Below are 24,799 nucleotides of genomic sequence, written 5' to 3'. Positions count from 1 at the left end.
AGCCTAAGTGGAAAAGAGTGGGAAAAACATCCCATTGTGACTGGCCCAGACGTTCCATGTATTCTTGGTATAGATTATCTCAGAAGAGGGTATTTTAAGGACCCAAAAGGGTATCGGTGGGCTTTTGGTATAGCTGCCTTGGAAACAGAATTAAACAGCTGTCTGTGTTACCTGGTCTCTCAGAGGATCCTTCTGTTGTGGGATCTCTGAGGGTCGAAGAACAACGGGTGCCAACTGCCACTACAACCGTGCACCAACGACAATATTGCACCAATCGAGACTCTGTAATCCCTATCCATAAACTGATTCGTCAAGTAGAGAACCAAGGAGTCATCAGCAAGACTCACTCACCCTTTTTACAGCCCCATATGGTCAGTGCAAAAGTCTAACCAAGAATAGAGATTGACAGTAGACTATCGTGGCCTGAATGAAGTCACACCACCACTGAGTGCTGCTGTGCCAGACATGTTAGAACTTCCGTATGAACTAGAGTCGAAGGTGGCCAAGTGGTACGCCATGATTGATATTGCCAACGCATTTTTCTCCATCCTTCTCTCTGGCAGCAGAATGCAGGCCACAGTTTGCTTTTACCTGGAGGGGTGTCCAATACACCTGGAATCGACTGCTCCAGGGGTGGAAACAGCCCCATCATTTGCCACGGACTGATCCAGACTGCACTGGAACAGGGTGAAGCCCCAGAATACTTACAATACATTGATGACATCATTATATGGGGTAATATAGCAGAAGAAGTTTTTGAGAAAGGGGAGAAAATAATCCAAATCCTTCTGAGAGCTGGTTTTGCCATAAAGCGTGGTAAAGTCAAGACACCTGCACAGAGATCCAGTTTTTAGGAGTAAAACGGCAAGATGGACGTTGTCAGATTCCAATGGAGGTGATTAATAAAATAACAGCTATGTCCCCACTGACTAACAGAAAGGAAATACAAGCTTTCTTGGGTGTTGTGGGTTTCCAGAGAATGCATATTCCACATTACAATCAGACTGTAAGCCCTCTCTATCAAGTGACCCAGAAAAATAACGATTTTATATGGGATCCTGAGCAACGACAAGCTTTTGAACAAATTAAACAGGAAATAGTTCATGCACTAGCCCTTGGGCCAGTTTGTACAGGGCAAGATGGTTAAAAATGTGCTCTACACTGCAGCCGGGAAGAATGGCCCTACCTGGAGTCTCCAGCAGAGAGCACCAGGGGAGACTCGGGGTTGACCCTGGGGTTTTGGAGTTGGGGATACAGAGGATCAGAGGACCGTTACACTCCAACCAAAAAGGAGATATTGGCAGCATACAAAGGGGTCCGAGCTGCTTCAGAGGTGACTGGGACTAAAGCACAGGTCCTCCTGGCTCCCCAACTGCCAGTGCTGGGCTGGATGTTCAAAGGGAGTGTCCCCTCTACACACCATGCAGCTGATGTCACGTGGAGTAAATGGGTCGCATTAATCACACAACGGGCTCGAATAGGGAGCCCCAGCCATCCAGGAATACTGGAAGTGGTTACAAATTGGTCAGAAAGCAAAGATTTTGCAATGGCACCAGAGGAAGAGGTAACACGTGCTGAAGATGCCCCACCATATAATAAACTACTGGATAATGAGAAGCGATATGCCCTGTTTACCAATGGGTCCTGTTGCATTGTGGGGAAACATCAAGGGTGGAAAGCAGCTGTATGGAGCCCCACGTGATGGGTCACTGAAGCTGCTGAAGGACAAGGTGAATCGAGTCATTTCACAGAGGTGAAAGCCATCCAGCTGGCCTTGGATATCGCTGAGCAGGAAAAGTGGCCAGTGCTCTACCTCTATACTGACTTATGGATGGTGGCAGATGCACTGTGGGGGTGGTTACAGCAGTGGAAACAGAGCAACTGGCAGTGCAGAGGCAAACTCATCTGGGCTACTGAATTATGGCAAAGTATTGCTGCTTGGGTAGAGAATCTGGTTGTGAAAGACACCATGTAGATGCTCATGTACCCAAGAGCCAGGCCACTGAAGAACATCAGAACAACCAACAGGCAGATTAAGCTGCTAAGATTAAGTTGTCTCAAGTAGATCTGGACTGGCAACATAAGGGTGAACAATTTATGGCTCACTGGGCCCATGACTCCTCAGGCCATCAGGGAAGAGATGCAACATATAGTTGGGTTTTGACCAAGGGGCAGACTTAACCATGGATGCTATTACACAGGTAATCCATGAATGTGAGACATGTGCTACGATCAATCAAGCCAAACAGTTAAAGCCCATTTGGTATGGAGGACGATGGTCAAAATATAAACATGGGGAGGCCTGGCAGATTGATATATCACGCTCCCACAAACTCGGCATGGCAAACACTATGTGTTTATAATGGTGGAAGCAGCCACTGGTTGGTTGGAAACTTATGCCATGCCCCATGCCACCGCCCGGAACACCATTTTAGGCCTTGAGGAGAAAGTCTTATGGCAACATGGCATGCCAGAAGGGATTGAGTCAGACAATGGGACACACTTCAGAAACAGCCTCATAGACACTTGGGCCAAAGAACATGGTATTGAGTGGATATATCACATTTCCTACCATGCACCAGCCTCTGGGAAAATTGAGCGATACAATGGATTGCTAAAAACTACACTGAGAGCAATGGGTGGTGGAACTTTCAAACACTGGGACGTGCATTTAGCAAAAGCCACCTGGTTAGTCAATACCAGAGGATTTACCAAGCAAGCTGGCCCTGTTCAATCAAACCTCCTGCATACTGTGGATGGGGATAAAGACCCCATAGTGCGCATTAGGAATATGCTGGGGAAGACTGTCTGGGTTATTCCTGCACTGGGTAAAGGTAAACCCAAGCGTGGAATTGCTTTTGCCCAAGGACCTGGAGGCACTTGGTGGATAATGCAAGACGGAGAGGTCCGATGCATGCCTCAAGGAGATTTGATTTTAGATGAGAACAGGTAATGAACCGAACTGTCAAATAACCCTGTTATCGCAACTGGTGCCCCGCAACATCCTCCTGCCACATCCAAAGCCTCCTGCTCACCAACTGAGCCAACTCCACCTCATTCCTCCAGCCTTAAAGACTGTCATGACAGATGGAACCCAAAGTTATGGACTAAATGAACTCAGCAGACATTTTGGAAGGATGGTCCATAGACTAAGGGAATGTGAGATCCAGGAAAAGGGGTGGTGATTCCTTAGAATGTATTTGGAACCTGAGCATGAGTAAATGGTATGGAATAAGGGGTGGAGATTGTCCTGGTTTCAGCCAGGATAGAGTTAACTTTCCTTGGGCTGAGAGGGAGCACAGCTAGAGGGCCATGTCCTGATCGATCATGGGAGTATTTCATATCATGTGACGTCATGCTCAGTGTATACAGGCAGACGCTTGGGTGCGCCGTGTTCGGTTTTTCCAGGATGGCATGGCGGGATTTTCTGGTGCAGCTGGATTGCTGCTGTGAGGTGGGGGAGGGGCTGTGTACCTGTCGCCACACTTGATAAGCCACTGCTGCATTTTACCCGTTTTGGACTCACTATTGTTACTGTTGTTTTCTTGTTACTATTAGTAAACTCTTTTTTTTAATTCAATCTACAAATTTCTTCTTTTTGTCCCTTCCCTATTTCACTGGAGCGGGGGGGGGGGGGGGGGGGGGGGGGGCGCGGCGGGGTGGAAGTTGAACGGCTGGCCATGTGGCAATTGGCTGCCAGCTGAGTTCAAACTACAACATGGCTGCGCCTCTGTGATAACATATTTAGGAAGAGAAACCTGAGAGGAGGAGGAATGGTGAAGGAAATACCTATGCAAACACTGAAGTCAGCTGAAGAAAGGTAGGGAGGTGCACTAGAGGGGAAACTCCCCTGCAGCCTGTGGTGAAAGGGTAGGCTGTCCCCCTGCAATTCATGTAGGAGGTCCATGGTGGAGCAGATGCCCACCTGCAGCCCATGGAGGACCCCACAATGGAGCAGGTGGCTGCACCTGAGGAAGGCCAGGACTCTGAGGGAAGCTTGTGCTGGAGCAGACTGTTGCTGGGAGGACTGCAGCCCATGGAAGGGACTCATGCTGAAGCAGCCCACGAAGAACTGCAGACCGTGGGAAGGACTCATGTCTGAGAAAGTTCATGGAGGACTGTCTCCCATGAGAGGGACCCCACACTGGAGCAGGGAAGAGCATGAGGAGTCCTACTTCTTGAGGAGGAAGGAGCGACAGAGACAACAGGTGATGAACTGACCACAGACCCCATTCCCTGCCTCCCTGCACTGTAGGAGGGGAGGAGGTAGAGAAATCACGACCAAGGCTGAGTCCAGAAAGAAGGGAGGGGTGAGGGGAAGGTGTTTTTAAGATGTGGTTATATTTCTCACTGTCCTACTCTGTTTGACTGGAAAATTAAATGGTGGTGGTGGTGATGGTTAAATTATATTGATGTTCTTTTTCTACACCTAAGGAGTCTATCTTTTGCCTGTGACCATAATGGGTGAGTCATTCCTCTCTGTCCTTATCTTGATTCCTGACCCTTTTGTTGTACATTCTCCTCACCATTGCTGAGGGGGAAGGAGTGAGTGAGTGAGCGGCTGTGTGGTGTTCAGCTGCCCTCTGGGCTTAAATTATGATGATGTCATTTCAAGAGCTACTTTGAGAGAGTAAACCACAATCCAGATCTTGTAACTCAAGTACTATCAGCAGCCTGTTTCAGTAAGCCATTTAATGTTAGTCCTCCTAGACTCAAATGACTAACCTATGCTCTGGATTTCTAGACACAGATACTCACTTGTCTAACTGCCAATGTCTTCCACACTATTTTCATAACAGAACGCTCATCGTACGATGGGAAACTCCCAGTTTTTATAGGAAACTGTTTCTCTCCAATACTGGCAACCATACTACAAAGCTTATGAGAATGAACTCTTAAGTTCAAAATAACTGTGATGCTAAAATGTTTCTAATGAACAGTTCAGCTGGAAAAGTGTAGTCAGATGTTTTAGTTCTGTATGACAGGGTTAGTACACTTCTGTGAAACGGTAACATACTTTTGGGTGGTAAGGGTGATTCAGGTTTTCCCTTTTTTACTTGTTAAGAAAGAACAGCTATCTAATATTCATCATATGCCTCGAACACAGTTTACATTATATTTGTCAGCGCACATCAAACATGAGGCAAAAAGCACAAAAGTACGCGTGTACTAGTACTGTAAGTACAGGAGGAAAGCACTGGGGCTACATGAGCAAACTGTACAACAGAGCCTGGTAAAAATTACATTCAGCATCTGAGATTGGCATTCACCAGCCTGCAGGTTTATGCTTTGCAATAGTATTGAGAGTTAGGTGGGAAGGATCACTACCCAAAATGAGTGGCCTCTAGCTTCAGTCTCTTGAATAGTGAGGATTACTCAAAATTGCAGGTACAGAGTGGAAACCAAGCTATTCTTTTTGATTCGTGAACAAACTGAATCACATAAATGAAGGTAAAGTTCAAAGAAATAGCTGCACATCAAGGCCACTGCATCTGTGAAATTTTTCGTTCACTTAGCATTACTGTAGATCTGCCCGCAACACAAAATAAAACCTTTTCTTCCTGAAATACAAAGTTATTCTCTTTCTTCCTCTTCCCAAGTTCCCAAGTATATATTCCTTCATCATTGATGCTATCTCTATCATTATCTCCACATGGGGAATTTTTTTAACAGCCAAAAATATAAATAAATCAATGCCATCACTATTTACTTTTACAAAGCATTTGTTTACTGTGTGGGTCTGCCCAAAATTTAATCTGTATGTCCTAACAGGCCCCTAAAGACTATCAAAATAAATTACTAGTTACAGCAAATAATCTTTCAGATTATTGAAAAAATAAAAAGATCTCTACATTCAACATTGTAGTAGCTAGCAGCCCTCCCTGTTACTCAGTGCTCCTAGCAATCTACCAAACAGGTACAATGGATGAAGAGAGGGTGAAACAAACATCACCTAGAAGTTACTCTGCATATTGAAAAGAAATGGTTGCAACCTCTTTGCTTTCATTTCTTGATCCCATTAGTACAGCACTGTCACTGAGGGAAACACTTCCAGCTCCCACATACTCTAGGTATGTATCTGTAAAAACGCACAGTGAACCTGGACAAGGGATTTACCTCAGTTAACACCTAATGCTAGTGTTAAATTGCAGCAGTTCATTTATACAACTTAGGAGAAAGGTGGTCAGAAGCCAGGTGATAATAGGCAGCTTTTTCTGCTACTCTAGCTGAAGCTTAAGCATGCATGAAGTTATGACCTTAGAAATACAGTTAGTGTTTAGGACATTCTTTATACTGTTTCTAGATAGATAATAAAGCTATCAAATGGATGTCCGATTCAGAGCTTCATGACATGAACTAGAGAAAACACAGACACACACACAAACCAAATGCTTTATGAACTCTGAAAAGACCAAAGTTGTCCTTATCTGCCTTTATGCAACCAATGCCAAACACTCAAAAAAAAAACCCCACAAACCAAATCAGCTCTTGCAGCATGTCCTGATTTCACCTTCCTCCCCTGTTTTGCCACAAAGGTCCCACAGCCTCACAGTCAATACACAGAAAGAGACTGCCCCATACTGAAACACTCCTAGCAGTGGATGCAGATGGTGTTCTTTACACTGAAAAGACTGTGTGTCATCATGGTAATAGCTTCCTGGAGGGACCACCTACCTAAGAGTTCAAGAAAAGGTCACACAAGCACTCATTCCAGTGAAAAATTGATCCCTTCAGACATATGTTGTAAAATTTTCTTCAAACAATACTGATGCCTTGGATAAGTCACAGCACTTTGAAAAGGCTTAAAATGGGCCAATTTTCACCATAGTACAAAATACAAAATGGGTCACCTAGAGCAACATCAACTGATCCATACAAATACAAGGGTGCCTAATCATTTCTTCTTGATATGCAAACCAAATCTACTCAGAAAGGAGCACTTCCTTATAAGTCCTTATAAGACAGAAGCCATTTTCCTTTCCTCCTTACTCATAAACCCCATGCATTCTTCCAGAGACATGGTTTCACTGATTAGAACTCAAGTTTATTACTCTTTATTTCTGCCAACAACCTTGCTGACCTCTGTCCTTATATGAAAATACATAACAAAGCTTCCTCTGTCCTTGTGATGGATGTGACTGCTTTCTGAAGTTTACTCTGAACATCGCTGCCATTGACCACAAGATAGGTATTAGGCAGATGTAATCCATTTAAAAGATTCTTGCAAAAATACACACAAAAATGTAGGTACTGCATTTACAAAAAAACAAAGTACAGCAATTTTATCAAATGACAGAGCAACAAGTCACTCATAAGTAATTTTACTGCAAATCACAGATCAGTCTGAACACTATTGTTTACATTCCATTTATATAGCTGGATTATTTCTGCATCATTGTTAGTCTTGCAGTTGCTTTCTCTCTGCTGTGTGGAAAAAAAAAAAAATTAAAAAAAGCAACACCACCACAAAAACACCACAACTTTCTGGAAGCCTTCTGGCTAAAGTTAAAAATCTGAAATCCCCCAAAAGCCAAGCAAAAGACACAATATACCAATCTCTCTCCACATCAAAAGGTTTAGCATTTCATTTTGACTTTGGTAATTTTATTTTCTTTACAATTCCAGACTTTCCCCCATTCTAAGAGTTCTGACCAGCAAGTAATCTAGAGAACATCAGTAGGATTTATCTAGCCTTTATCTAGATCCTTCTGTATATACACATTTCTTTATTCAAAATAATGGCTGCTGTGCATCTTGTTTTCAATTTTAGATGCAAGCCATAGATGAGGAAACCAGAAAAACCTGTCTTTGGGGTCAACTACATTACCCTTTTCAGCTGTAGAACTTTTCTAGGCAGCAAACTACTTAAGCCACAAGTAATCACACACAAAATAACAAAAGGTGCTGAATTGACTCTACTCTCCTACATTGGCTTTTTCACCTGGCTCTTCATACACCTCATCTTGCCACAGGACACCCTATGGAAAGTAGTTATGTCTCCTTCTTCAAGCACCTGTCTTGCAGTTGTCACAAAATTACAAGCTCAAATTCCTTGTGTAGTCAAAGGAGAGATAAGCACATACAGATAGGCAACATTTGTCTGAACTGGTTATCTATGCAAATAATTCCAGATCTCTTTGCTCCACACCATCCTGTACTGGGTTTACATGGCAAAGTTTTTGAAGCTGGGGGCTTCTGTGAGAAGACACGAGCCTATCCTATGCCCAACAGAGCCAGTGCCAGCTGGCTCCAAGACAGACCTGATGCTGGTCAAAGCTAAGTCCATCAGTGACGGTGGTAGTGCCACTGTGATAACATATTTAAGAAGGGAGGAAAAACTGTTGCACAACAGCAGCCAAGAGAGAAAAGTGAGAGAAGCAACTCTGCAGCCACCAAGGTCAGTGAAGAAGGAGGGGGAGGAGGTGGTCCAGGCATCAGAGCAGAGCTGTAGACCACAGTGAAGATCATGATGAAGCAGGTTGTCCCCCTGCAGCCCATGGAGGTCCACAGTGGAGCAAATATCTACCCTGCAGCCTGTGGAGGACCCCATGCCACAGCAGGTAGATGGGAGGAGGCTGTCACTCCATGGAGTGCCTGTGCTGGAGCAGGTTCCTGGCAGGGCCTGTGGCCCCATGGAGAGGAGCCCACACTGCTGCAGGTCTTCTGGCAGGACCTGTGGCCTCACAGGGGATCCACACCGTAGCAGTCCATTCCTGAAGGACTGTACCCTGTGGAAAAGTCCCATGGAGCAGTTTGTGAAGAACTCCAGCCCATGGGAAGGACTCAAGTTGGAGAAGTTCATGGAGGACTGTCTCCCATGGGAGGAACCCCATGCTGAAGCAGGGGAAGAGCGTGAGGAGGAAGGAGCGGCAGAGACAACATGTAAAGAATCGACCACATCCCCTGTTCCCCATCCCCCTGCACCATTTGGGAGGAGGAAATAGAGAAGTCTGTAGTGAAGTTAAGCCTGAGAAAAAGGATGACAGGAAGGTGTTTTAAGATTTGTTTGTATTTCTCACTATTCTACTCTTTTGATTGGCAATGAATTAAATTAATTTCCCCAAGCCGAGTCTGTTTTTCTTGTGACCGTACACACCGAGTGATGTGCCTGTTCTTAACTTGACCATCAAGTTTTTTGTCGTATTTTCTCTCTCCTGTCCATTTGAGGAAGGAGAGTGATAGAACAGCTTGGTGGGCACCTGGAGTCCAGCCAAAGTTATTTCACCACAACATGATAACCTTCTTTCTCCACAAGATGTCATTTTAGTTTCCACTGTTTCTAATTTTATATGTTCTGCACAAACTGCACTCTGGAATTTTCTTCATGTCTAATTCAGTAACAGGATACAGAAGTAATCAGCTCACTTTTCTTTCTAATGGATTTCCTAGTGTTTCCTTCTCTGTAGTTGCCAATTTTCAACTTCCAATATTCTTTTCTTTGAACTTTGTAAGGTATCTTATTTCCTGGTGGTCTTTCCTGGCTAGTTATCACCCACTTTCACTCTGTTCCATCAGGAGTTCTCACAATCCCATCACACTCTTACCTTTCTCAAGTAAACAAGACCCAGCTCTCCCAAACATTCCTATTACCATAGCTCCTTGTGCTCCAACTGATACTCATGGTAACATCTGAAAGCAAAAGCAGCAACACAGATGCACGTCAGCCAGTACCTGTGACATATTCACCTAGCTCAGCAGTTTCCAGTTGTTCATCTAACAACTTAACAGCAAAAATGCCCATCTGAGTTCAAATTCTATTAGATACATGACAACTTTGATGAAGAGGACAACTTACTGCAATTATACCCAGCCTATACAGTCATTTTAAGTGACCAACTCCTTCTGATGGGGACTGCTATTACCAGTATCTTCATACAACTGAATGTGTTAGCTTTTGCTTTTAATGAAGGCATACCTCTATCCAGTCCAGAACAGAGGGCTCTCAGATTTACACACAGTGTATATATACAGGTTGAAAAACATATGTATAGTTTAGTTTACTTTTAGGCATATTTCAGTTGAAGATCTCATGAAGCAGCGTGTAGACCTGGAAGAGAAGTATCTAAGTAGCCAGGTCAGCCAGCCCCAATAGCAAGTCATTAGCTAGTAGAGTTATATATTGTAGACAAGTTTCACAGAAGAACCCCATAAAGTTTACAATGCATTCAACACATAAATCTAGGATGCTGTGGAGCCAGTTTCCTCCTCAGCAGTACCTCTTTTTATACCTTAAATAATACACAGAGGCGATCAGAAGTCAATGAATGTGACCGCTATTAAACTGTAGATCTTTTTAAGAGACACAGAGGTACCTGTTTCAGATATTGAGGTATGTAAGTTCAGGAGACTGCCTGTGACCATTTCCACATGCATGGGGTCTCTAGCAGCAAATGAACAACTGAGAATATGCAAGGCAAAAAAGAGTTAGAACCCAAGACACTGGATTTATCACCAGTTGTGCATGTTTTGAACTCCCAACTCTTCTTTAAGAGCATCAGTATGCTAATAACAGTAATAACAGCAAGTGGGAAAATAGAGAATATTCAACACAAATGTAAATTAAAGGAGACCTTTAATGAACAACAACCTTGTGACTTTTAAGGTATCCATCTCTGTTTCAGCAAACTACCCTTTTCTCAGGGCTGCTCCTACTTCAACAGCCTCTGGGTCATCCCCAAAGGTGAAATGAAGCCTTCTAGTAGCCTCTCTATAGTAATGGAAGCCAACAGAAATAATGTCTCTTGCCTACCCCTTTCCAAATACAGACCTCACAGTACAAGAGCACATATGCCTCCTTTAATATAGGCATAAACAGTGAAATCAACAAACACAGACCAATAGATTACAGATCAATTCTGTTTTCATGATACTTGATTTGCAAAGTCGAAGCATGAGTATTAGTGGTTGATGATGAGAATTATGCCTACAGTTCTGGAAACAGTAGACCAAATCTGCTCCTGAAAACCTGCTTGCATCTGCTCTGTTTCACAGTGTTTTCTGGAAAGTAACAGCTGCATTGCCTGGGTAAGTAAACTTAGAATTTAAGCTCTCACTACCCAAGTTTTTGCAACACAAAATATGCCATATCCAAAGCAAAACTCCAGGAGTTCAGACATAACCAGAGATCAGACTGCCACATTTCTTTTTTATATATAGACCAATCAAGATCCACTTCCCCTTCTTGAGAGTCATAAATTCTTAACAATAGCAGTTTGCTTCACATGCAAAAGTTTCCTTGTTAACACCATAAAAAAAAGTTCTAAGCCCAGTTTTGTCAGTGTTCATACAAATTCCTCAGAGGAAATCCAGGCAGTTGGAACAACATAGTGTTTTGTTTACCAGAGCTCAGAATCACTTTCACATCCCAGAAATGTGTCTCCCAGAAGTGTTTCTTCAACCTCACTGAAATGAAGATGGGTATCTGACAAGTCACAACCTCGATTTTTCATCAAGACCTCTGGACAGCCCTGGAGAACAGATACCTACAGGTCCTGGTTTCCCCTCTCCTAAGGCTACGTGATAGCTCACCCATTTTGATGCCACTGCTTCTGTGATAACATAAACAGTTCCAGTGGCCAAAAGAATGATGAACATAACAATCTGCAAGACACTCAGCCCACCAAAGTATTTTTATTACACTTTGAAATTTCTTCCTTCAACAACAACCAAGCTTAATTGGGTTGAGAGGTAGCAAAAGCAAGGAAAAAGCCTGGAAAGCCATGAGGTCAATCTAAGCAGCTCCAGCATGACTTGTCAAATGAGCTGAGAGAGGGCACAATTTTGAACACAAGGAACAACAAAATCAAAACAGCAAAAGTTAGAAGAAGCAAGATAAAGGCATAAAACACAGATGTTTTGTAGGAAATCATGTCAACTTTATCAAATGGACGGCCAGGACAAGGAGGCTGAAGCACTCCAAAACAGCACCACATGAGCCCCCAACATGACTGGAAATTTTTTTTCAGTAACAACATAACTGTTAGAAACTTTGAATTTCAAGCATTTGTGAGCTGGTGGTCTACCTAAGAGAACAGGCAAGTGTATTGGTAAGCAGCGATTCTCCAGATGCACTGTGTTTATAACCTAAGAACAATAGATTATCAGACGAAAATGCTCTTATTGATGACTTACCCTTGTTTCTCAAAACAACAAAAATTCTCCCAGAATGAGGAATTCAAAGTCACTAGACCATCTTTGCCACTTTAGCTGATTAAGTTAGCACAGCATAACTTTCTAGCACAGACAAATCCTAACCAGTAACTCCAAAGATGCTAGATAATAAATACCAAAGCATGTCAGCACACATTCAACAACACTCATCCCAACTGTCCTAAGCAGTATTTAAGTGTTTTCACCTCTTGCTGTCTACAGTGGTTATTCTAGGCCCACCCTCTACAGAGATGCAATAAACCATAGCCAGCATTTCTTCTCCAAACTGTATAAATTCAAGATCTTTAGAAGATCAAAATTAAAAATAGTCCATAGGCAATCATTTTGGTATCTCTTTGCTGGACAACCTGCCTTAATCTGAAAATCCCTAGACACTTAGAAGACCTCCAAAACTAGACATGGTTCCTTGAAAACAAAGCTCTCCTATGGCCTTGTAAAATGATAGAATGATTTCCTATGTTTTCCCTTCTGATGCAGACTATTAAGACTTCTCTGCCACTTCTCTTTTTCTCACTATTAAACTTGAGGAAAAAAACCAAAAGGGTAAAGTGGCAAAAAAGGGAGGAACACAAAAGGTAAGGGAAAACTAAGCTACTATTTGTCTCTCTGGGACATCAGTCCCAAACAGAAAATGCAGCATCCAGAAAATGATAGGAAACAAACACTTGACCTAACACAGAAACATAATGTTAAAGAATAATAAATGAAATAAATGGCACAAGTCTTTACTATAAAATGCTTTAAGGCCACTTTTGCCACAACTTAACTGGCGACTCAGGAACTCCAGAAAATTCTGGTATCCTCTTTTGGCCTCACTACCTGCCTTGCCACACAGCTTCTGTGTAGCTGGTTACCAAGAGATAGAGATGATACTTTGGTTAATTCACATTAAACAAGTCCATAACAATTTGGAAACTTGTTTACTTAGCATATTCTCTTTTATGATATAGATGTTTTAAGAGTGATCCTCAAAAGATATCAGTAGTTACATGAGTAGCAGAATTAATGAAAACTGGTTTTCATGGATTTTTGTTCTGCATTTTTATGTTCCTTCCCTGCAATACCCCAGTTCCCCTCCAAATCCTTACAATTCGCATTCCCTGCAACTCCTTTGGCTTCTCTAGTCCTTGACGCCCTCCATTCTTTCTTGTGTCCCTGTAAGAGAGACCATACACTGCATCTGTTTGGAAGCAAATCACTGCTTAAGGGCCCAGCAACTACCTAACTCCATGGGTCAGTAAGCCAAACAGAACAGCATCAGCTCCCTTCATAGTGTTTTCTTCAGAGGGCAGACTGATTTACCTGCTGCTTAACCACTGATTTCTTACAATTATTTTTAAGAAATGAAAAAGCCTCCCTCAACTCAGAAGCTATTTACACAGAAACAGGACTAAAAGAACAAGCATGACAGCTTTACATAGAACGCCAACTTCACATTTACACTGGTAGGCAATCTGAGGAGGTCATATACCACAGTTTTTCTCTCTTTGCCTACTTTCTGCTATACTTGTATTTTATGTTATAGACTGAATTCTTGTTTCTACCCTTTTTCCTTAAAAATACTGTAGAAGATTTATGCTCTAGTAGATATGCTCACATCATAAATATTGGTTAGGTAAAGACCAACAGAAAAAGACAAAAATACAGCAGTGAATATCTTTTATATTTTTTGTCTCTTTGTACATATTTTACTCACATACCCTACAAGCTTGGAAAAAACTCTCCCGTTACTGGACAACACATCTCTCAATTTATTTATCTGGCACCTTCTGTGAAAGTGTACCAAGTATGACAGCAAAGACAAGACTCAACATCTCCCACACCTCTTAAGACTGAAAAAGAAAAAAAAATTTTACGTGCACTCTTTTGTCTTCCAGAAGAAAACAGACTGCTTGTATATAAACCAGCAAGTAAGTTAGGAGGAAGGACTGAGAGGCAGAAACTTAGTTCTGCTTTCAGCATCCCTTTAAATACAAACAGCTATTGATGTTTTACCCAAAAGCATTTATACACAAAATATCCATCGCAAAAGGTAGTTTGGGGTGTGTGGGGAGGAAGCATGTTAAGGTTATCATGGTGAAAATATCAAAGTTGAGGGAAAAAAAAAATCTCACAAGACAGGTGACACTCGTATGCCTAAGCAAATTGAGTTTTCACCATCACTTCTGACCATCTGCCAACTTTACACTCCCAAATTACTGTTACTTCTCTATTTACAGTGACTGAAGCAGGCATCCCCGAGACACAGGTAACATGCCCACTACAGCATCACACAGTTATTCAGGTTGAGAAAGACTGCTGGAGGTCACTTAATCCAATCCCCCTGCTCAGACCAGGCCAATTAGAGCAGGCTATCCAGTGCCTTGTCTGGCTAAGTTTTTAATATCTCCAAAGTTGTAAATTCCATAATGTCTCCAGTTCTCTGCTCCAGTACTTGACCACCTCCAGGATGAAAAAAATTCTTCCTAATATCTGAACAGAAATTCATGTGTTCCAGCCTGAGACCTATTCCCAGCCTCTTGCCCTACCAGTATACAAGAGTTTGGCTCTATTTTTCCTGCCTCCTCCCATGAGAGAAGGGTAGAGGGCACTGACATCTCCCCTGAGACATCTCTTCACCAGGCTGTGCCCTCCACCTCTCCTCATAGGTCACATGCTCCAGCCTCTACAGCATCCTGGTATCCTCAAGAGAGCTCACTCCACTAAGTCAGTATCTGCCTTTTCAGCAAAGCTGCTACCCACCCATTCAGCCCCCAGCCTGACTATCTGCACACAGTTATTCTGCCTCAGGGCAAGACTCTGCATTTGCCTTTGCTGAATGCTATGAGGTCCCCAGTTCTCCAAGCTGTCAAAGTTCCTCTGAAGAGCACACCTGCCCTCCAGCACACTGGCTAGTCCCCACAGTACGGCATAATCTGTGAAATAGCTGGAGGACCACTATTCCACTAGAGATATGTTGTTCAGTAATAGTATGTTTTTTTTCAAGTTTGTAAGGTGACACCATCATAGCATTTTTACCATATTGACCACTTTCATAGTTCTTCCCTAATTTCCCATGTTCACTATCCCCTTTTTAAAAAAGCAGCCAAAATGCAACAAATCCTTTATTTTTCCTCAATGTTCAAATTCTTCATTATTGGTATTTTTTGTACCTCACTGCATAAAAGCAGGATCAGTAAGATTTAAGACCCACTCCCTCCTCCCCTTCCCCTACCCCACCCCCCCCCACCCCAAAAAAAAAGAAAAGAGAAAATACCTATTTTTCCAGACTAGAAGCTAACCAGCATATTATGAATTTACAGACTGGCTAAACATTTTCTCCTGAGAACTCCAGTGCAGGTTTCAGAATGCAACTGACCCAACCACCAAACTCAGGGTCATTCAGGATGAACAAATTTTCCCACCCTTAGACCAATTTAAAATTAGGAAGAGAAAAATAAATCCATTTAACACTTCATTAATCCAAAACTGCTGCAGATTACTGGTTTAAACCGGGATTAATATACACACTTCTGTGGTTTAGCATCAGGGATGACGAATCAATATATTACAGAGTCAGCAAGTGGAAGATCCTACGGGCACAAGAGACTACTACACGAAATTAAGTTTTAATGAAGAAAGGAATATTTTTTGGGTGTGTCTCCCTCACTTTTTCAGTCCAACTCAACAACTTATGAAGAATCTTGACTTCCCACTTCCTTGGAATATGCCACTGAAGCATGTACCACAGTTCACCGCTTTACTTCTTTACAAGCACAGTCACAGACTTCTTAATTTTGAACACCTTTCTCACATCAGCGGCTAAAAGCCTTCACTCCCAAGCTGACAAAAATCATAAAGGAATTTCTGAAACTGCTCTAAATTCTAACCTGTATCCAACCTCCAAAATCACCTGCAAAAGCAATTTTCAAATCAAATTATAAACACTTTATGTAATCTTGCTTAAAAACACACACAAACCACAAGGATCACAGACTCCCTGGGGTTTCTCGGCCAAAAGGCTCAATAACCTACCACTAAATCTGCACAAAAATTATTTCCAAAAGCTACTGCTTACTCCTCCTTGGCTTGCTGCCATATCAACTTACAAACAGGAAAAATGTGATGCCTTGCAGAAGATCTATACAGAAAGCCAGCACACACTAAAAACAGGCAAATAAAGATGTTTTTAAGGGGAATAAAAAAATAAAATGTCAACTGTACCTGAGGAAAAAAAAAAAACATCATAATTCAGATCCTGCAAACTTTTGCCCATGCTCTTAATGAAAGCAGAAGTATCCATGGGCCTAAAACAACAAATCTTTGCAGAGCAAGAATCCAAGCAGAGAATAAATGTAAATCGCTAATGCTTTCACTCTGGAACCTGAATGTATGCCAGGTGCAAAGCAGCAAAAGATAAAGAGAGTACAACTTTCAGCTGGGCTGAAAAAACATGCAGCAAATGTTTTCAAACTGTATGTTGCAGTTCCTTGGTGCAGGTTCAGTCATACAGCACTGGTGCTGTTCATGTATTCTTCAACAGACCCAAATGTTCTATATCACAGTTAACATAACTGGCCATACTCTGTGGTTTAATAGCCACTCCTCAGGCTCTCATACAAACAGAAGTCATGCAAACAAATACTGCATATGGCTTTTCGCAATTAAGGGGAGTCCTCCTAACAGGCCATTTTCCAGGTATGCAGATTATGAAGTATTTTAAAAAGATTCACAAAATTCCTACTTTACTCCTCAATATACAGGCTGGCAGAAAATGACATAAATAACAACCTTTCTCCTGTCCTCCTTCCAAAAAAAGTGTGCCCTGGAGCACAAATCAGTAGTATTACAGGAAAAAGTACAATTCCCTTATTCATAAGGGATATCGAAAACAATCATAAACACCCTTTAACAGTGTAATATTCTTTATGATACTGGCTGCATACCCTTGTGCAACACAGTTGTGTACATTACACAAAAGAACCAAAATTCAATAAAAGTCTTAAGTAAGCTTTTCTGATTTTTTTTTAATTGAAGTGATAGAGTATGTCTTCTTCAAGATTATTGTTTCCCATTTGGGATTGTTCCAGAAGCTGTTGACCAAATGCTTAGAATTGTAAGCTCTGAAATTCTACAATGTTTTACTGAAAGCTGGTTATTATGACAGCCCATGTCCAAGGAAACCACAACAGCTTCTGGACAATGCAGCAAGCAACACAGATAATGTGTGCAGATGAAGAACCCCAGTCAATACAAAGGAAATCAGATAAACATCTTGACACTTTACCACCAAGAGACTGATCACAGATGTTACTTTTTCATACATCATAGCTGCAAAGGACTTGCATGAGAAGGAGGATGCAGAGGTTCAACCTAAGCATGATGCCAGTGATAATGGCAACAGCAACCCAGGAGCTTAGAGCTGGGATGACAGGCTCTGACCAGAGCAAGATCTAGGGAAGACTGTTTTTAAGAATGAACATTTGGAGCACGCGTGTGCATTTGAGAAGCTCAGAAGACAAAAACGCTATACAATGTGTATTCTGAAAATACCTATAGCTTACCATTTCAAAAAGCACTTCCTGCATCTTTCCCTAAATAAAGCGAGGTATGCATTCTTTACTCTACATTACACATCAAGTAATGTCCAGAAGGAAACTATTTCAAGTCACTGACAGAGTGCAAGAACAACAGTATTTTTCCCCTCAAGAATGGAGATTCTCTTCCTCATTCAGGGAATTCTAACAAACAAGCATTTACTATACTTCACATACAGAAAGAAGAAAAAAATAGTTCAGAACAAGCATAGAAGAATGCAACCAGAAGGTGTTAAAAAAAAAAAAAAAAAAGCACCAAAAAACCCCAGACAAACCAAACAAAACACAGAAAAACAAGGTGGGAGAAAGCGGCACTATCACATTAGAATATTCTTGCAAAGGGAGCTCCCACTGCAATCTTCCTAAGATGATCTCTGACATTTTGGTACTCTACCTTCTTGTTATTCCACCCACATCTTGCATCACATTAACACTGACAACTCTTATGTTTAGATGACTCATATCCATCTGAACTTCTGATATGAAGCAGATACCATATGACAGACCAGTTAAAATACCTCAGGTCCAAGATCCAAGAAAAAAGCTGCAATGCTATTGGTCGAAAAAGAATTAAAGCCTATTTTTTTCAGGAAAAAAACCACAGGTCAAAAAGATTCTGTGCATGTGTGGATTTCATTTTGCCAAGATAAATTGTGGGTGAAAAAAAGCAGCAAAACGAAATATAAAAAGTCAAGAAAAAAACCCCACTTTATTTTTCAATTGAGCACAGCTTTTCCAAGATTTTACAATGTTCACTATCATGTTTATTAATATTATTTAAGGCAATTTCTCATTTTAACCTTTTTGTGATAAGGCAAACAAACTTCTCAAACTATGTTGAGAAGAGCGTCGACTTTTCAGTCTTTACTTCCATCTGAAAGAACAGGTGAAGCTGTGAAAGTATGAAGCAGTGAGAGCACAAAATCTGCTCTGCTGCCTAACATTTTTTCTGTAGAAATTTCATCTTGGGAAGAAATAGCTCAAGGCTCAAATAGCACATGTAACTGTTAGGACATGAACAAAGCTAATACACACACACACATATATATATGTATACCTGTAATTTTTTGTGACATTTTTTTTCTTTGAACTGAGACTGTACTGCACACTGCATCATCAATTATCTCTTATTAGTTACTTTAACTGAGATGAGACCATCAGTTTCAAAACCAGACAAACTCTAACGAAAAACTGTGCAAGATGTCAGACATAAATTGCTTTTCAGCTGAAAATCTATGCCATCTTCACTAATGCCTGTGGAGTGACACCAGTAGAAAAATCAACACATCTAACACTTTCTCTCTTAATGAAAATTAATCTTTCCCCCATTTTCCAGGCAGTTAAGAACTTTTACCCAAGGCTACAAGTTTTGTAGCTAACAAAAGACCAGTGAGTTTACAGACCAAATCAGTTGCCAGCTACACTGCAGCTCTGTATGATGTCTTTCTGTGTAGCAGCCCAAAGTCACAGTCCTTCTAACTGCTGAAGCATCAGTTCCAGTAGATCATCCAGTTTGAACCAACTGAGATTGACAACAATCAGTAAGTACCTTGATGGATTAGACCAAAAGGATAATTCAGATTATTTCATAAGCAGATGTTGCAAAGCAGAGTGTGCATTTCAAAATTAAATGCTTAGCTCTGGTCTTTTTGTTATTATTAAACTGAAATTAGCAGAGACAATTTGGAATTTTTCATTTTTCAAATGTGCTCCTGCATATTTTACATTTGAAACATGCAAGTATGAAGATGTTCATACTACAAGAACTACAATTAAAAGATCTGCATATTTGCTTTATTTTATTAATTTTCCTTAAAATACATTTACCTCAGTCTTGCACCGTCTTTAAATACTTACATCGGGGGGAAAATATCAATATTTGCTAGCATTCACTTGAGCTGGTTGGTGCTGTCACCTAAAAAGCATACCTCCAAAATAACTTCAAACAGTTATGGCATAGAACAATTTCAGGCCATTATCATTTCCAGTTCATGTAAGCACTACATATTAATTTAGCAAAGAAAGTCAAAGTGAAATAAAAAGTAAAGTGATAGTCACAGAGAATGACTTAAAACAAATGTACAGTATCTGAAGACAATTGTTAAGTACATTTGCATTTATTTCCCAAATTAATCCCATAATTATGCAACTCATTTCTGTTATAACTAACTTCTTGAAATAAATTTATTCAATGTATGTCTGCTAACATTCATTCCATGATTACTAGAATCTTTTCAGAGCACAACTACTTAGGTAAAAAAGCCTTGTATCTTCTTTATAATTCAAAACTACCAAAACCAATACACCAACACTATAATAAATAATTCTATAATACTAAAAGTAATTACAATCTAGTGTCCAAGACAGATTAGCTCTACCCAGCAAACATGCACAGTAACAGGTTTACAATACTGTGGTAATTCTAACCAAGTACCACCACCAAGCCACTTCTTTACTTACGAACATCACACTTCAACCAAATTCAAATAAAGGTGTGGCAATACTAGTTTGCAGTTTTTTTGTTTCTTTTTAATCTATCAATATCAATCACAACTCCTGAAAATCATCTACATACTGAATGTGCTTCACTTGTTCTTACTAAGAAGTTATCTATCTTGCTTTATTTTACATATAAAACTGTGAAGGCATCACAGTGACATAAATCAGAAAATTCACATCTATCTCCAGGCATGCCAGAATTAAGTATGACACTCACTGCAAAGCCACAGTAACTGCTTTCCAGTTTAACAAAACCACACATAGATGGCTTAACTATGCACAACTGCTAACGGCACAAAAAATTACATGTGTCTATATGAACATAACAAGGAGTTTTAGTACTTTTATTACAATCGCTTAGCATATATAGCATTAGGCAGAATCACTATAAATTCAGTTTTCTACTGCACTTAATCAACACATTAGTACTGTCTTTACAAGCAAGTCCATCCTCTCCACACTGCAGTTATGCATGTTTGAAAACTGGCACTGATGCTCTCATCAGCAGTTTCAGCTTCTCCAAACTGAAAGACTTAGCAGGTGCCTAGTTATCTGCCTAAATAAGCACCTCCCATTACTCCTCTTAACAGTATTTTCTGATAGGACTTAGCCTCATGTGCATCTTAATAATTTTAGTTTTAAAGCTATTCTAACTGAAGACTTTGCAACATAAGGAGAACAAGCAATATTAATTAAATTTAGCAAAGTTTACCAGACGACATACAAAAAGCTGATATGCATAACAAAGATGTTCAAGAGAAAAGCTGCTATTGACATCACAGCAGTATCTTAAGTACACTGCAACTTTCAAAACCATCTTTCCAAGTGCTGCAAAACCTGAGAATGTTAATATAGACCTTACAAAAAAAGTGAAGCTGAAAAGGTCTAAGAATTTCCACTACGGACACACTTTTCTTTTCCTAGCTGATAACTTTGCCTCTAGGTGGGTTTCTCTTTTTCACTGAGGAGTGGCACGTACACCAGCGGCAGCAAAGCTGTATGGAAGGTGAAATGCCTCTTAAGATCAGGACCAATTTCCTGAATGAATCAAAGAATCAGCTCTTCAGTGCAGTATTTTCTAGGCCAATATTCTTTCACTAATCTGACAGCCATGAAAGGAGACTTTCCCTTCTGTTGACACATGCTGTTTGGGAGAAGAATACAGAAGAAACAACAACAACAAAAAGAAGCAGCAGCCTTCACTAAATGTTTTTCTACTGGGGGAAATAGTAAACATTCTCTCAACTCTGCTTGTAAACTACAGGAATTTCACTAACCCCTAATGTTTGAAGACCAAATCATGGTAGAGTTTTTTATCAAAAGTTAATGTATTAGGACCACCAGGAGAAGACCCTTTCAAGAGCATGACCAAGAGGATGCTCAGCAAAATAATCCAAGTTGAGCCCTGATGCCAGTTTGATGCTTAATTTTTTCCTCTGGTGGCAAATATTTGAATGAAACTGGTAGACTTAGATAAAGTCAGAAGAGCCTTTCCCTTTGGAGAAAAAAAAAAAACAAATTCTCATCCCCAATCCAGAAATATCCTGGATTTGTCTGTAAATTATGACACGTTATCTCAAAATTAGAAGATGAATCAGAGATCATACAACATGAAAACATTTTATGTATTTTTGAGATCACGACTAACAACAAACATTCACTTGATACCGTGACTTAAGTATATTGTAAAACTTAATCATTTAACTTGGAAATCTGCAAGAGCTCTTTTGAACAAGCTGGTTCTGACTATTTCAGCACAGGACTTCTAGGCACAGGATCTGTGCTAGTGAATATCAAAACTTCAGGACAAACCAAAAAAGCCCTGTCCCTTTTCAGAGAAAAAAAAGCTCAGCATCCAACAGTAAGGTCTTTGTACACTAGGCCTGCGATGAATTCATTATATGATAAGGGTTTAAGTTCTTTTCTCCACCAAGATTTTCCAAATTAAGGGTTCATCTCCCAATAGCAGCATAATAAGTCAATTCATCTATCAGATTATTAAGACCATAGGAAGGTTAGGAGAGGTTTTGAGATCAGGCTTTAAGATAACCTTACCATCTACACCAAGAATGTCCAAGCAATTTTAAAACAAAAAGTTGAAATACAGTTTCATCAGGTGAAATGTCCATGTCCAGATCACCTATATTGGAAGAATATTTTTCTCCTATGTATTTTATTTGGAAGGCCCAAATAGCTAGACAGGAGTGACTGATCTTCCCCATGTGCTTTGTGGCCTCAGCACAAAGGAAAATCTATTCGGTATTATAATGTATATATTAAAATGTATTATAATGTAATAGAATTCAAAGGTAAAAATTCGAGTTCTTCCTCAACTTTCCACATGGGAATCCTTTAATATGCTGTCAACCACAAATTTCAAGAGGAACTTGTCTATAAAACCTACTTCATTTCAGAGCAAGATTTCTGTCAGTGTAAAACACCCATACTGAATACACTTGTAAATCACCCAAGTCCCGGAGATAGGAGCACCTCTAAAAATACATTCTAGGAAAAGACTAATTAGATACCTCATTTCTTCACCTTCCAGACCCAAAGAATGATGTCCGGTTTTCTGTCATTCTCCCACACCACTTTCTAATTACTAACTTCATATATACATAAACAGTTCCATTCTTGCTGCCGTTCACAAACAACAGCTTAGGAAAACATCTAAGGTCCCAGTGCTGAAACCACATAGACATTCGTTTAAATTTAACCATATGGGAAACTCCAGTGTAGTCTTGGAAGCAGCTCTGGCGTTTGACGATAAGCACATCGACCCAGATGTTGGGACCTCAGTCCTGAAAACACCATAGCTCCAGGTTGAGTGAACCACATGCCCAAAACCAGCTCCTCAGAGAGACCCTGCTGTTGGATGTTTCTAACAGAAAACTGAAGGAGAACATGTTTAAGGAGCAGCTGTTGAGGGCCCCAGAGGCACTCAGCCGGGGATCCCACAGAGGCAGTCTGACTTTCAAAGCATTTTGGAACTACACGCAGGAACGTAAGATAACCTGCCACTGTAAACCGTGGATTCCCACAGATAGCGGCAGCCCGCTGCGAGGGGCAGCTCCTGATTCGGACACGGGCGCGCACACGGACACACAGCCCCCAAACCTTTCAGGAGAGCGGCACAGCGGGCGCCCCTGCAGCCCCGGCGGCCGCTGCAGGGAGAAGGGAGGGCGGGCTGGGCCGGCCAGGCCCCGGCGCTGCCGAGGGCACCTCGCATAACACACGGCCACCACCGCCGCGAGGGTGAGCAAGCACCAACGCCCAGCGCAACGCAACCCCTCCGACTGCACCGGTGGCCGACAGACGGGGGTGCAGGGCAGGGAAGCGCTAGCAGCGGTAGGACCGCCAGTGCCAGTACCGCGGGCCGCCTGCGCTTCACAACACCGCATCCCAAACGGTGAGGAAAAAGCCATCGCCGAGCCCGACACCGATGGGCAGGGGGCCCCAAGCACCCCGTGGCTGGCCGGGGACACATGGCCTGTCAGCAGCCGCCGCGACTTGCCTCACACTGTGCTGTGACCGGCGGGAGTTTCTTCTCTGTCTCATCCCGCTGCCCGCCACCCACCTGGGGACGAGCCCCCCGGGACGGCCGCCACTCCGGGCGTTGCGGAGGACAACTTCGCGGCCCTCCGGTCCGGCTGCGTTGCCGAGCGGGAGTGGGACGCCCGGAACTACTCCCCCTCCCCCGGGGCCCCTTTCCCGCTCACCTGGTGGCGGGCCTCTGGCGCCCAGGACGGCGCGGGGTGCGCCGTGACCGGCAGGGCTAGCCCGGCCCTGGCTTCGCACTGCCGACTCCGGCAGGCTCGGCCCGTGGAGGGGCGGTGGCAGCGGGCAGAGGGTGGGGGGCGGCGGTAAGCGAGCGGCACCGCCGCTCATGGCGAGTCCGGGGAAGCCGGAGCGAGAGCGAGCGCGGGTCCTTGGGGGTGCCGGGAGGAGGCAGGCAGCCGAAGGGGAGGTGGAGGCGGCGGCTGCGGCCTCAGCAGCGGGGGAGGAGGCAGCAGAGGAGGCGGGGGGCGGCGGAGGGGAGGAGGAGAGGGAAGGCAGGAAGGGGGCGGCGGAAGAAGCCACCCATCTGCCGGGCCGGACCGCCTCGCTGGCCTGGCGGAGGAGCTGTGGTCGCTCGCCGCCGCTCTCCTCGCCGCACCGAGCGGCGCCGCGGTCCCGCCGGCGGGTGGGGCCGAGGAAGCAGGTGTCGGACTGCGCCCCGCGGGGCGCTGAGCGAGCGGCGACCGGCATCGCTCCGCGCCCCGGCCAATCAGCGGCGCCCGCCTTCGCGAGAGCAGCCCCGCTACGGGGACGGAGGAGCGGTCAGGACCGCCAATGGGGGCACGCAGACGGCATGGGCGACGTGGGGAGCCTCCAGCTGGGGCGCAGCCCTTAACCGGGCAGCGGAGGCCGATGTCGAGCCGTGTCGGCTGCTCCCGGGGAGAAGCTACCGCCGCAGCCGCCCGGCTGCCGAGGAGGAGGAAGTCTCCCCGCCTGCTTCCTCCCTCCGTCCGCCCTGTGCCAGCCCGGCGGGCGGGAGCGTTCAGCTCGCCGCC

The 24,799-nt window shown here is 42.8% G+C and overlaps 1 protein-coding gene across 3 annotated transcripts in view; it reads right to left on the bottom strand.

Annotated features, from left to right (window-relative positions):
- Positions 1 to 24,454, bottom strand: part of RNF38 (ring finger protein 38) — a 128,113-nt gene extending 103,659 nt beyond the window's left edge. For 2 of the 3 annotated variants that reach the window (XR_012627210.1, XM_074857044.1), the window contains exon 1: positions 23,966 to 24,454. Coding sequence is in view for 1 of the 3 variants with exons in the window: in XM_074857044.1 (XP_074713145.1) it covers positions 23,966 to 24,134 (169 nt within the window). In the remaining 2 variants the exon portion in view is untranslated. The remainder of the gene's footprint in view (positions 1 to 23,965) is intronic. The other variant, XM_074857058.1, reaches the window with a different exon arrangement.
- Between the last annotated feature and the right edge of the window lie 345 nt (positions 24,455 to 24,799).

This window comes from Strix uralensis, chromosome Z (assembly GCF_047716275.1).
Source record: "Strix uralensis isolate ZFMK-TIS-50842 chromosome Z, bStrUra1, whole genome shotgun sequence".
NCBI lineage: Eukaryota > Metazoa > Chordata > Aves > Strigiformes > Strigidae > Strix > Strix uralensis.
The sequence above is the reverse complement of the archived record's forward strand: the minus strand, read 5'-3'. Positions and strand labels throughout refer to the sequence as shown.